Source organism: Rousettus aegyptiacus, unplaced genomic scaffold (genome assembly GCF_014176215.1).
Source record: "Rousettus aegyptiacus isolate mRouAeg1 unplaced genomic scaffold, mRouAeg1.p scaffold_m13_p_13, whole genome shotgun sequence".
NCBI lineage: Eukaryota > Metazoa > Chordata > Mammalia > Chiroptera > Pteropodidae > Rousettus > Rousettus aegyptiacus.
In genome coordinates this window covers 31,790,351-31,803,271 of record NW_023416288.1, presented here as the reverse complement: position 1 = coordinate 31,803,271, position 12,921 = coordinate 31,790,351, and the positions used below count along the sequence as shown (strand labels likewise).

At 39.0% G+C, this 12,921-nt stretch overlaps 1 protein-coding gene across 1 annotated transcript in view; it reads left to right on the top strand.

Annotated features, from left to right (window-relative positions):
- RAPGEF5 (Rap guanine nucleotide exchange factor 5) overlaps positions 1-12,921 on the top strand; it is a 201,137-nt gene that overhangs the window by 46,053 nt on the left and 142,163 nt on the right. Inside the window, exon 6 of the mRNA XM_016159524.2 lies at positions 11,015-11,081. Coding sequence (XP_016015010.2) covers positions 11,015-11,081 — 67 coding nt within the window. The remainder of the gene's footprint in view (positions 1-11,014; positions 11,082-12,921) is intronic.

Sequence of the window (12,921 nt, the reverse complement as noted above, 5' to 3'; positions counted from 1 at the left end):
CTCTGGACTTGAGAGTCACTGTAGCATGCCTTGTTTATCAGAAAATTTTTTCTGTCAATGTGAACATGCGCGTGTAGGAGTGGTAATTCCTGTTGCAAAACTGTCATTGGGGAGCTGTGGAACTTTTGTCCCATATTAATAAGTACTAAATATAAAAAGATAATGAGTCACCACAAGTCTATTCTAGAGAGAATATATATTTTTTCTATACTACAGTTATAGGCAAACTTCTAAGCTATAGTAGAATGTCTTTGACCAAATTTTGAAAAGCCAAGATTTAGGTTATCCAGACTCAGAATAAATGATAGTCAGAAAAAAAGATGCCCATTGTCCTCTTTCATTTGTCACAGCCCTTTCTATGGTTTGATGCATATGAATCTGTCATAACTTCTGCTCTGATCTGGTGATCTCCATTTTTTTTCCGCCCCATCCCACACCCATTTATTCTCTCATGCTCATGTAATGCTCTGCTCTGGCCTCTGCCTTTTTTCTGTCTAGTCAAATTCTACCCACCCCTCAAGGGGGAGCCCAAGTCCTGCCTTGTAGATGACAAACCCCCACGATGTCTGCAGCCCATCAGTCTTTTCTTTTAGTAACTTATCTATTTTTGCTGTTCGTTATCCAAAAAATTTTCCTTTTTTTTTTTTTGTCATTTAAAAAAATTTTATCATTAGTTTCAAGTATACGGTACGTTGGTTAGACATATAGTTTATGAAGCGATCCCCCTGATTGCTCTTTCTCTCCTCTGGCTCTCCACCGAGCCATTACATTAATGCGGACTGCTTTGTCATTCTTAGTCCTATCCATCCTGCTCTGTTACCTGTTCCTTTTTATCCGTTCTACTGAAATGTCCTCTAAAGTCTGCTCGATTCACCGTCTCAGGTTGACCACTCATGAGCTGAAAACCCAGTCTCGTAGTCCTTTTAATAACCTTTTGATACTTGGCTGTTATGGTCTGCCTCTGTGGCTCTCCATTAAGCCCCTCTAATTTACTGTCTTCTCTGATTTCTTTGAAACTGTGAGGAAACCACTTAATGTCTCTACGTTAACACCGCCCGTTTTGTACAAATGCATTTTTAAAAAGAAAAAATAAAAGTGGATTTTTTTTTTCCATTTAGAAAAAAAAATGTTTAAAGCAGGAACAGAAATGGAACTGTGGCAGATTTTTAGACTAATTTAAGGAACCAAAATTCCTATTCTTGAGCGAGTCAGTTGCCAAGGGTATTCTCTCTCGGAAAAAGAAATAACAGTCCTGGTGTCTCATGCAAACGGAAAGGCAAACCAAACCATCCAGCATGAACTTTTCTCTAACTCTTTTATGGGGAGGGTGGGGCTGAGTAGGAATGCTGAAGGAACTGTGGGGATACACAGCTTAACAATCCCTTCAGGACTAGTGGGACCATTTTCTCTGACACTGATTCGGTTGAACATTTAGGCTGCGAGGAAGCTTTGCCATTTCAGTTCGGCCACCGTTGCAGCAGCTCCCAGCTTGCCAGGGATGGGCAAGGGGCGCTCCAAACAGCCAAGTCCGTGAACCTCGAATACGTAAAACTATTTTCTACCAATTACAGGATGGTTAACATGCTGTTTTTAAAAGAGTTGTAGAGGATCGCTGAAATTAAGCTCACACCATACTCAGACATGTAAAGAAAAATATAGCTTTATTTTTCTCTTAGTCTCTACATGAAACTCCATGCTGCTGCAATAGCCAGAAAGAAGGAAAAGAAGCACCATAATTTTAGTCTAATCTGGTAAAATCATTCTAATCAATTTTAGAAGTCCCTTTAGTTATCTGTTTAGTATATTTGGGTTAAAATATGCCCTCTTCCTCCTCCTCAGCAAGAGAGCCTGTGGGTGCATGGTGTGCGGTGTGGGCCCTGGACCCTGGCAGAGGATGCTGTCCTGTCAGGGCAGACCATTTTCCATCCTCACTGATGCTGTCCAGCTGATAGGCTGCCAGTTCCCTAGTGACTCCTGCAGTGAAACTAGGGTGTTCTGTTGCATCTGTTCTCAGGCCTGAGGCTGGGATAAGCTGTCTTTCTCTCCTGTCTTGGAAAGTGCCTGGTGGTCCTGCCTGGCTGCTGTGCCCTCTCGGATGCCTGCTGGCATTGCTTCCACAGACATCCCACATCCCATCCAGCCATGTGACCTCTGCTGAAACAGCTCCTCCTCATTGCATCCCAAGCTGACTTATTTTTCCAAGTCTAACCTTTTTTTTTTTTTTTAACCTTACCTGTTCATTGTTGGTACTATTATGGAGCAGTGTTTTTAGTTGGCTGGTGTGCAAACACTCAGATTCCTCACTAACTGGCTCTATGGAAAGTTCAGTCCAGTGGGTGAAGGTAAATTTCTTTTTGATTCCATGCTCCAGGTGGAGAAGCAGAAGGACATTTGTAGATGACACTGTGTGTTGGCCGTGAAGTTGGGAAGACTGGTGGCATGCTAAGGCAGCTTGATATGGCTGGACAGTGGGTCACAACCAGCAGAACTCAGACTTCAGAGGGGTAGGAAGCAAGGCTCAGATTGACTGCAGGGAGCTGCAAATCCATAGAGAAGCTAAGCATTATCTTTACACTGAATAAAGCGAATGATTTAACTGTATATAGATGCTGCTGAAATAAGTACTATGTTACTTGAATTCACAGTAACATTTTTGTCAAGGATTTCCTCAGTCAACATATACAGAGTTTATGGGTCTGTGATCTGTTTTTGTGTTAAAGGGGTTCCACTGCTTAAAAAATGGAGAACTGACTTAGTCACTTAGCCGAAGCTGCCCTGGCAGTGACAATAATGACAATAACAGTTAATACTTATTGTATGTAAGGACTCATTTAATACAACAGTTTGAAGTTACCATCGTTCTGATTTTTCAGATGAAGAAATTGAGGCAAGGAAGGTTACCTAACTAGTCAAAGGGACAGGCTTCTGTATTTAGTAGCAGCGTGTGAATTAAAGGTAGAGAGTGAAGCTGGAAATAACCTCTATCAGTAGTTCTCAACCTAGATGCTTTTAAGAAATAAAGAGTTATGATCGAGATCTACTGAATCAGGATTGGGATGGAGAATGAGATATGGATATTAGTAAAGAACTTTTTTTATAAAGTGCTAAGGGCATGGCTAACATACACCAGGGTCGAGAACCATTTTTCTATAGAGCTACCCTTATAGAAAGAGCTCTGTTAAATGATAGGAAATTTGAACATTAATTGAATCCAAGTCTCAAAATACTATGTAATGAAGCAAGATTAATATTATTGTGATCTAAAGAAGATTTTATCGAGCATGGTACCTATTACCACTTGGCTAACACTTCTGAAAATTTCGTAAATTTAGTTTCAAATTATATGTGGAAGGGATTTTCTAGATAATTGAAAATTGCAGTGAAACCAGCTGGTCTTAGTTCTTAGTCTTCATTATTACTCATCTTAATTCTTAGGTGAGAAAAAGGAGCAGAGAATAGAGGGTCTGCGAAAAGATAGCTACTTGACACCAGCACTCTACAGAGTGACTTACTCAACAAGAATTTATTGCTCATCAAGTTTGTATAAAGTACTCTGCTCTGTGAAGAATATGACCATATGTAAATAATGTAAGGTCTTTTATGAGGCCAGCATTATTGTGATAATGTTCAGAAAAATAAAAGAGGCCAATATAACTCATGAATGTAAACACAAAAATTTTTCTCAACAAAAATTAGTAAATGGAATCCAGCAATATATAAAAATAATAGTACATCATGAAAAAAAAGGGAATTTAATCCCAAGAACACAAGGATACTTCAACATTCAAAATTCAATCAATGTAATACACCATATTCACAGTCTAAAAAGGAAACTATATGATAAACTCCATAAATACAGAAGAAGCTTTTAAGAAAATTCTATATTCAGTCATGATAAAAAGTCTCAGAGAACTAAGAATTTAAGGTAACTTTCCCAATCTGATAAAATATATAGCTTACATCAAACTTAATAGAGAAAGAATGAATCCTTTCTCACTAGGACTGGGAACAAGGCTAATATATTGTTTCTTATCACATCTCTTCAACACTAGCTAGTACAATAAGGCAGGAAAAAGAAAAGGTATACAGATGAGAAGGAAAAAAATTAAAGCCATCTATCTTTGCAGATGGCATAATTATGTTCATAGAAAAATCCCAAAGAATCCACAAAAAAACTTACTAGAACTAATAAGTGAATTTTGCGAGATCACAGGATACAAGGTCAATATACAAAATTCAATTATATTTCTATGTATTAGGACAAAGAGAAGACACTGAAATACTTAGGTATAACTAAGAAAATGAGTGTAAAAGCTGTATGCTAACCACTTTGAAAGTCTGATGAAAAAATCAAATGAGACTTAAGTTCATGGATTGGAAGACTCAGTATTGTTAAGATGTTAATTCACCCCAAACTGACCTATCTTTTTAATCAGTTATCTCCTGATCTGTTGCCCTCACCATACCTGCCTAATAATAAAACCTACGTTTAGAAACATTGACCTCTAAGCAAAGAGTCTCCTAGAACTCAGTCTTCAGACTCCTCTTCTTTTTCTACTCTCACTTTGGATGTGCCCTCACATAGTCATGTATTTAGTATCAGTTCCACAGTGATGACTCCCAAAATTCAGGTCCCTGTCTCCTCTTAGTGCCCTGTATACAGTAGCACCACCACCACCTGTCACCCCGTCACCTCGGCTCTCTTTACTCTTCTTATCCTCCCTAACTCTTCCTGTTCCACCTGACATGTATAAGCAACATAAGACATCCATTGGCATCCTTGATTTCTGAAATGATGCTGGATTAACACCTTGTAACTGGGGAGATCAACTTCAAGGTAGAGTTCCTACATCCCAAACCTACCCTTCGTGTTCCTGATTTTTCTTAATTAGATTTTCATTTTATGATCTTTGGAAAGGAGAAAATGCTATATGAGTAAACAAACATTTTAAAAGTATTTCTCAAAAAAAAAAAAAAGGTTTTCATAATGGAACTTGTCATAAATTTCGTATTAGGATCATAGGTGAAGAAAATTTCTATTTATCACTTTAAATTGTATAAACAATTTCAGTGAAACCAGCTGGTCTTAGTTCTTAGTCTCCATTATTACTCATCATCCCCTCTCACAAGGAAACAGTAAGTCCTCCAAGATTTCCATTGTTTAAAAATAAGGGTTATTGCAGATGTGGGAACAGATTGGTTATTTTTGTCAGAGTACATCAAAATTTAAGAGTAGTATAGGAATTTTAACAAAAATTGAACTTTTAGGCCTGGTTGTGCAGCATTTGAAATGTAACTGTTTAATTAAATATAAAGCATGAATCTTCAGATCCTCAGTATAAAATGTGTAAAAGAAATATCAATAATAATTCATTTTATTCAATTTTAGATGAATGTGTAACTATGTATTCTGGACCCTTAATGAAACCTGTTTCGTTCATAATTGACCACTTTTTGGTAACTAGCAGCCTGATGGTATGAAAAATTATCTTCTCTTTAGAAGGTTTGACTGATGTTTGTTTTCATGATATCCAAGACCTCAAAATTTTAATTTTCAGTCTTCTACCATCCCGTTTTCTTTTTTGTCATAGGAATTTGCTTTGCTAAGCAAAACAGATCTGTTCACAATAGGGAGGTTATGGGAGAATGTAGGTGGGACAGTACTTGAGTGTTACATATGACACCTTTTTCACCCTCTTGAAGTCAGTAGCTATTGGATGTGGTAGAGATTGACTGTGTGTCCCTTACAGAGTGTTCCCTTTTGTGGCATCTAGGACTTGATGGCAGTGATTTCTTAGGAAGGAAAATTTCAAATCTGGCTCAGGAAATATTTTTGAAAAGAACGTTTCTAAATACCTTCCCCTGCCTGACAGTCAGCATGCGTCGAATGGGCTCTGGGTTGTCCAAGGAGAATGTGAATTGTGGCCTCATTGGCCAGCTTAACTTCACTCCTTGGCTGGTGGAGGAAGAGCCCCTCCTTCTGCTCAAGACTCGTTCGTTCGTCTACCTGGACTGTGAATCTTACCTCCTTGGAGACCTCCATGCCTGTTTTCTCAGTCTCTCATTTTCTGTCTCCTTCAGCAAACAAATGTTTCTCTAAATCATAATAACAGGAAACCAAACCTACATTTGGTTTCATATCTTCTTCTAGCCACTTCTCTGTCCATCCGCTTTGCTTTACAGCTTCAGCATAGAACCAGACTCTTTAGCAGGAGCAGACTGGGCCCTGACTCATCTGGCCTTGCCTATATTTCTTGCCATTTCCCACTTCCTTGTCCTGGTAATCCTGCTGCAGTTCCTGGGTCACTCCTTCCCCATCAGAACCTCACTGGGATCACTTCTCCCAAGATGCCTCTGACCGTCACAAATCAGGCTACAGACTCTCACTTGTGTTGGCAGAATATCTTTAAAATAGATTTTTCTAAAGCCACTGCATAGTACGATTTTTTTTCATATATTTGTGTGTCGTGCATTTCTTATTTCTCATGGGATCATGTTCGAAAGTTTCCTGTATAGTTTGTCTTGGTTCTGACATATTTGATGCCCTAAAATTTCATCAGCCCCTGGAAGGAGTAGTCTGAAGTCCATTTTAAAAATTGTGTTTTCTCAAGTCCCTCCAAACCAAACAGTCCAGGGAGGTCAATAGGAGCCTGGCTCCTGGGGGTTACGGTGGGAGGTAGTGGACGGGTCTTCCTGTATCCCCCAAGAACATCGCCTCTCCTGTCAGAATTCTTATTCGGAGACAGGTGTGTTCCCCACCCTCTTCAGGGTTCCAGCTAGACTATCTCTCTTTAATGCAAAGGTCGATGTGTGGTATGTATGTAAGAAGCACACAGAAACAAATGAAGGCCCCTGAGATGGCAGTAATGGCATCGTACATGAAAGCTGACCGACAACACACTTCATATTGTTAGCGTTCTCTGCAACCTGCTCGTGCCCTGTACGGTGCTGGCTCGGGTGGGCCTGGAGGCTTGTGAATGACACTTCAGCTGGACTGGCATGTGCCAGTTACACACTGTCTCTATCCCTTGAACTACTTAACTGCAAATGTCTGTCTATTCTGTGGTCGTTAGGATGTATTTAATACATTTTCCTGTAGGAACAATGTTATGTAGTGGTACCTCTTGGTGGCTCACATATGCTAATCAATATAGAGACACAGGTACACAGCTGGAACTTGGGCATTTATAAAGTGATATCAATATACAAAGTTAAAGGGATATTATTTGAATACTGTTTCTATAAGAAAATACTTCTAACCTCCCACCATGGAATATCAGGAAACCTCTTCTACTTTTGAAAAGGAAATGGCATTTTCCTGTGCAAGATGGTATTGATTGCTCTTGGATTTTGCTCAAAACCTGATTAAGGAATGTGGGTTCTCTCTCTTATATATAAAAGTTATGGCAAGCTTTATTTTTAAAAATGTCATTCTCTGGTACATATATACAATAGAATATTAGTCAGCCAGAAGAAGAGATGAAACACTGCCATTTGCAACGACATGGATGGACCTTGAAATAATCATACTAAGCGAAATAAGCCAGACAGAAAAAGTTGAAAATCACGTGAAAGCACTTATATGTGAGATGTAAACCTAAAAGCAACAAATGAACAGGACAAGCAAACAGAGACTCATGGACATGGACAATAGACTAGTGGTTACCAGAGGAGAGTGGGAAGGGAGGAGGGAGAAGGTAGAGGGAGGAAATTTTTAAATCATTTCTTCATTTAAAAATTAATTAATTAATTAATTTAAAAATAAAAGAAATCTGAAGCCCATTATACTAATTCTCATGTAAGAATTTTCACAGAGAATTCTGGGAACCTCTGCAAGGGATACCAGTTAAATCCAAGTTGCTCGAGCTTACACTGGGATTGTAAAATGGATTCCATGGCTTGGGTCATGGCTCCTGCGAGCTACCTTCTTAGGCTCTTTATGGGAACTCAGCCATGATGAGCCGAGAGCTGGCGTTGGGAGACTTCTCAGGTGGCGAGCTTCCTGCTTCTGTTCTTCACTGTCGCATTGAGAATTGTGCGAATGACTGGCCAACACTTGCCTGGGTGGGGAGCCGTCACTCAGTCTGTACTACTTATTTCTTAGGGGAAGATGAGGAGGTGGGGTAAGTAAATATGTTGCTGTTATTTATGATATTTTCAAAGTTACCCACCTGTTTGGTTCGATATTAGAAAGTCGGTCTTGATGGATTTTAGTGACAAGGAGGTCATCGAAAGGAAGACCCGTTGCAGGTTGCTGGAAGAGTGATGGATAGCTAATGGGATTAGTTCGTGAGTATGAGCAGGGTCCTTCAGGTGAACCGATGGACAACAAGTTAATATTTCGTGCACAGTCCTGGGATGGTGGTTCATAGAAATTTAAAGTACTCAGTTTATTCAGCAAATATTTATTGAATGCCTCTTATGTTCTAGGCTGTGTTCTAAGTGTTGGGAGTGTAACAATGAACAAAACAGATGGGAATCTCCCATGGAGCCTAGAATTTGGTAGAGGAAGATAGATCGTTTCATAAATAAACAGATTTATGTTGGTTAAAAGTGGAAAATGTTATGAAGAAAAATAAAGTAGGACATGAAGAATACAGATATTGGTCAGGAAAGGCTTCTCCAGGAAGTTCACAGAGGCTTGAAGGACATGAGGAGAAAAGCAATGTGGATATCGAGGGAAGTGCTTGTTCTAGGTGGAGCGGTCACCAAGGCCCAAGGCAGAAGCATTAAAAGCAAAGCAAATGTGGCTGGAGGAGGGTGAAGGGATGGAGAAATGAGAATATTACCCTGAGGCTGGATCCCCAGGGCTTTGTCAGCCAATGTAAAGGCTTTGTCTTTGTGCGTAGATTTTGTGTCATTCTTGGATTCTGGGAAAGGCCACAGGGTGACTATGAAGCTTTGCTGTAAGAAGCGCAAGTAGAAACAGTGAGGGCAGAAGGCACAAGGGGTGCAAGCTAAGTTATTTTGAGTTTGAGGAACCTATAAGATCCCCACGGGGGTGAAACCTCGAATTGCTACCTTTGAGGAATTGCTACCTCGAAGCCACTCTGAATGCAGATGGAAAATTAAGATGAGCCCAGGAGAGATTCAGGAGCTGGAGAAAGACTTGAGAGCTCTAGGCATAAATCACAGTGACCAAGGTGATAAAAATGGTGTGTGGGCTGCGAGGCAGCTCTCGGGAGATCATCACTCGTCTTTCTTACACGCATTTCCTTTAGAAACCTTTTTGCCAAGGCATATTTTGTGCTGGAAGAATGATGAAAGATAGTTTTGCTTCTGGACAGGGACTAAATTATTTGTCATTAAACCAGCAACAGCTCAGCCATTACTCATGAAGTGGCCATTATCAGTCACATACAAAAGAGCTTCCCTTGGAAATTCTGAGTTTCTTTCAGCAGTTGGTTGAAAACACACTTAGGACAGAATGTGTTGTCGTGTGAAATGCCTCATCCCATTGACTCATCCTTCAGGTATCTGCTGGGGTCTGAGAAACATGAGACAGCATGGCCAGCCCCTGCTTTGCTGCTGACACAGATGGACGTCGAAGCCCTTGGAGGGTGCTCTTGTGTCTTTGGTGTTTGGCACTTAATTTTCTGTCTCATCTGTTGAGTACCTCGGCTTAATCCTGGTTTGGTGGCTTAGGTTATAAAGGGTTACAAACCTCTTAATATAACTTAATGTATAAGGAAGCCTTGTAAATAGATGATTTTAATCATCGAACTCATTGTCGGAAATACTTATTATCAAGGTAACTTATTTTTTGGGAATACAGTAAGTTATGGTGTTCAGTTCCCATTGTTTTTATTGGGAAGATTATTAGCTAACATTTTGAACACTTTGTTGTACAAATAATGAAGTCGTTTAACAGTATCGGCACTGCTTCATACCTGTTTCACACAATTCTTGTAAAGGTAGTAGTTTGTGATTCATTGCTTTGATTTAAAGGGTACGGCTTTTTTTTTTTTTTCCTATAAAAAGGTTTAATAGCATGTTCAGAAACAAGAAGGCAATGCCAGAATTGATCCCACTAGCTTTTCCCTTCTTAAAGAGCTGTAAGCCGGGAGAAGCCCACCTGCCCCACAGGCTAGTACTCCAGCTGGCCCACTGTGGTCACTGAGATTGAAATCAATCATTGGGCTGCCATTCTGATAACACGGCTCTGCGGGGCAATTACCACCAACCCCTCCAATTCCACAGAAGGTGTCGAAAGGGATTGCTTGTGGAAATAGATCTGGGAGGCAATTCTATGTATTCAGTTGGCATCAGTTAATATTTTTTCTTTGACCAAACATGGAAAAAAATGCAGCTTTATGTGTGCGTGTGTGCGTATTATATATATTTGTGTGGTGAAAATTTTCCATGAATTACATTAGAAAGGTATTTTTTTCTAAACAAACAAACTGTTTATATACTGTGTAATATGTTATATATTTCTTCACAGTTATTTAACTTATGCAAAATTTCCTTGGCTTATCAGCTGGGCTGTGGTATCTTAAAAAAGAACAAAAGCTTCTGCTATTGTACTCCTCGTAATTCCTATCATAGTATTAGGCCTGTAATAGACCATTTCATGATATATCTGTTTTGGCTAAATCTCAAATATAGTGGAAAACTCTAGTTTCATATTTTCAAAATCTGGGTTTCATTTCGACCAGAGGGAATTTTAGTCCTTAACCACCATATATTCACATTTCCTTGTGTTTTGCGCGTGTCCATATTTGTAAATCTAGTGTGTCAGAATTATTCCATGAAATCATTTGGAGAACAATACTCCAGCCTCAGGATTTAATTGGTGCTTTGTAAACAGGTACTTGCTAACTGATTTCGAAACAACAGTCGGGCAGCCACGGAGTCATGTTCCCAGGGCGTTGCTGAAGCCGCGTTATTTGCATGCATACTTTCACCAATATATTACACAGTAATGCCATTATTTGCTACATAGTCCCCACAACTTGATAGAAAAATTTGAGCAACCAAAGGTGAAGGGTAATTCCTTGTTTGTTTTTCAAAGGTCTCATCAGAAAATTGAAGACTCGGAAGAAAGCAGCGATGAAATTCTTGCTCGTCTCACATCTGCGGTAAGGCCATGCAATTTCCCTTCCTAGGGTTGCAGACATGATGAGTCCAGGGTTTGTGAAGGGAGACAGTCGGGTGATGATGTAGAGACACCCACCCTGTGGCTGCCTAGCCTTGTGGGAGGCCCAGATCAAGGCAAATGGAAACAATGGCATTGACTGCAAGATCATAGATAGTCCTGGTGGAAAATTCCTGGAACTTCAGCGAAGGCTTGACATCTGAGTTTTTAAATCCAGTATGACTTAACCTAGGCAAAGTTGTGCCCTGCTGCACAAAGGAGAAAAGACTGTTTCATTAGGGGAAACAAAAATACCTCAGCCAACAAAAGGCCAGGTTGTTCCTTTTTAATGTACTATATTGCAGCATTTTCATTCTGTTTTTTAAAACTGCTAATCAGAGTTGATCATTGCCTTGTTGGCTAAAGAATAGCTTAAGCCCTTCTTCACAGAAAAAGCTAGCTGTAGTAGGTCGCTAATCATGAGCTCCTGTTTTTGATGGGCTCTAGCAATCTTGCTCACAGAATCTTTATGCATTGGCTAGGTTTCCTGTAAACTTTTCTAGCCTTACCAAAGATTCTTTAGTTCTGCTTTAACTGTATTATTAAAATGATAATTGTTGAAAATCATGCTGGATTGAGTTATGTGTGTAGATGAAACTGATCTGGCACACTTTTATACACCAGATCTTCACCTCTGGACACAGACTGAAGATTAAAGGTTGCCTCTCCTGCTCTTCTGGAATGTAGCTTAGAAAAGTAATTTTTGGCTAAATGCAGTGATTTGTGATATAAAACTTTGTGCGAGATGGAATTTGGCAGCATGTTAAAAACTATCCTTTGCTGCTTTTAAAATTTATTTTATTTACATTTTTATTAAGGTATAATTGACATACAACACTATATTAGTTTCAAGTATACGTCCTAGTGATCCAATATTGGTATATATTGTGAAATGATCACCACAATAAGTCTAGTGAATATCTGTTACCATACTTAGTTACAGAATTTTTTCTTGTAATATATGTGTGTATTCTTTATCTATTTACCTGTTGATGGACACCTAGTTTTTTCCATATTTTGGTTATTGTAAATAATGTTGCAATGAACATGAGTGTACAGATATCATTTTAAGTCATTGTTTTCATTTGGGAGGGGGTGTGATACATACCCAGAAATGGAATTACTGGATATGATGGTAGTTGTATTTTCAATTTTTTGAGGAATCTCCATACTGTTTTCCATACCATAGCAACTTACCTTCCCACCAATGGCGCACAAAGTTTCCCTTTTCTTCATATCCTTGCCAACACATGTTATTTCTTGTCTTTTTGATAATAGCCATTCTGACAAGGTGAGAGATCAGATCTCATTGTGGTTTTGATTTACATTTCCCTGATGATGAACGAGTTTGAGCATCTTTTCACATACCTGTTGGCCATCTGTATGTAGTCATTGAAAAAATGTCCGTTCAGATCCTCTGTCTATTTAATAATTGGGTTGTTTTTTTTCTTGCTATTGGATTTATGAGTTCTTTATATGTTTTGGATATTAACCTTTTATCAGATGTATGATTTGCAAATATTTTTCTCATTCAGTAGGTTACCTTTTTATTTTGTTGATGGTTTTCTTTCCTGGGCAGAAGCTTTTTAGTCACACTGTTTGATTTTTTGCTTTGGTTGCTTTTACTTTTGGTTTTAGATTTAAAAAGTTTTCATCAAGACCAAGTTCAAGGACCTTACCTCCTACGTTTTCTTCTAGGAGTTTTATGGTTTTAAGTCTTACATTCAAGTCTTTAGTCAATTTCGAGTTCATTTTTGTGTGTGGTATAAGGTAGTGGTCCAGTT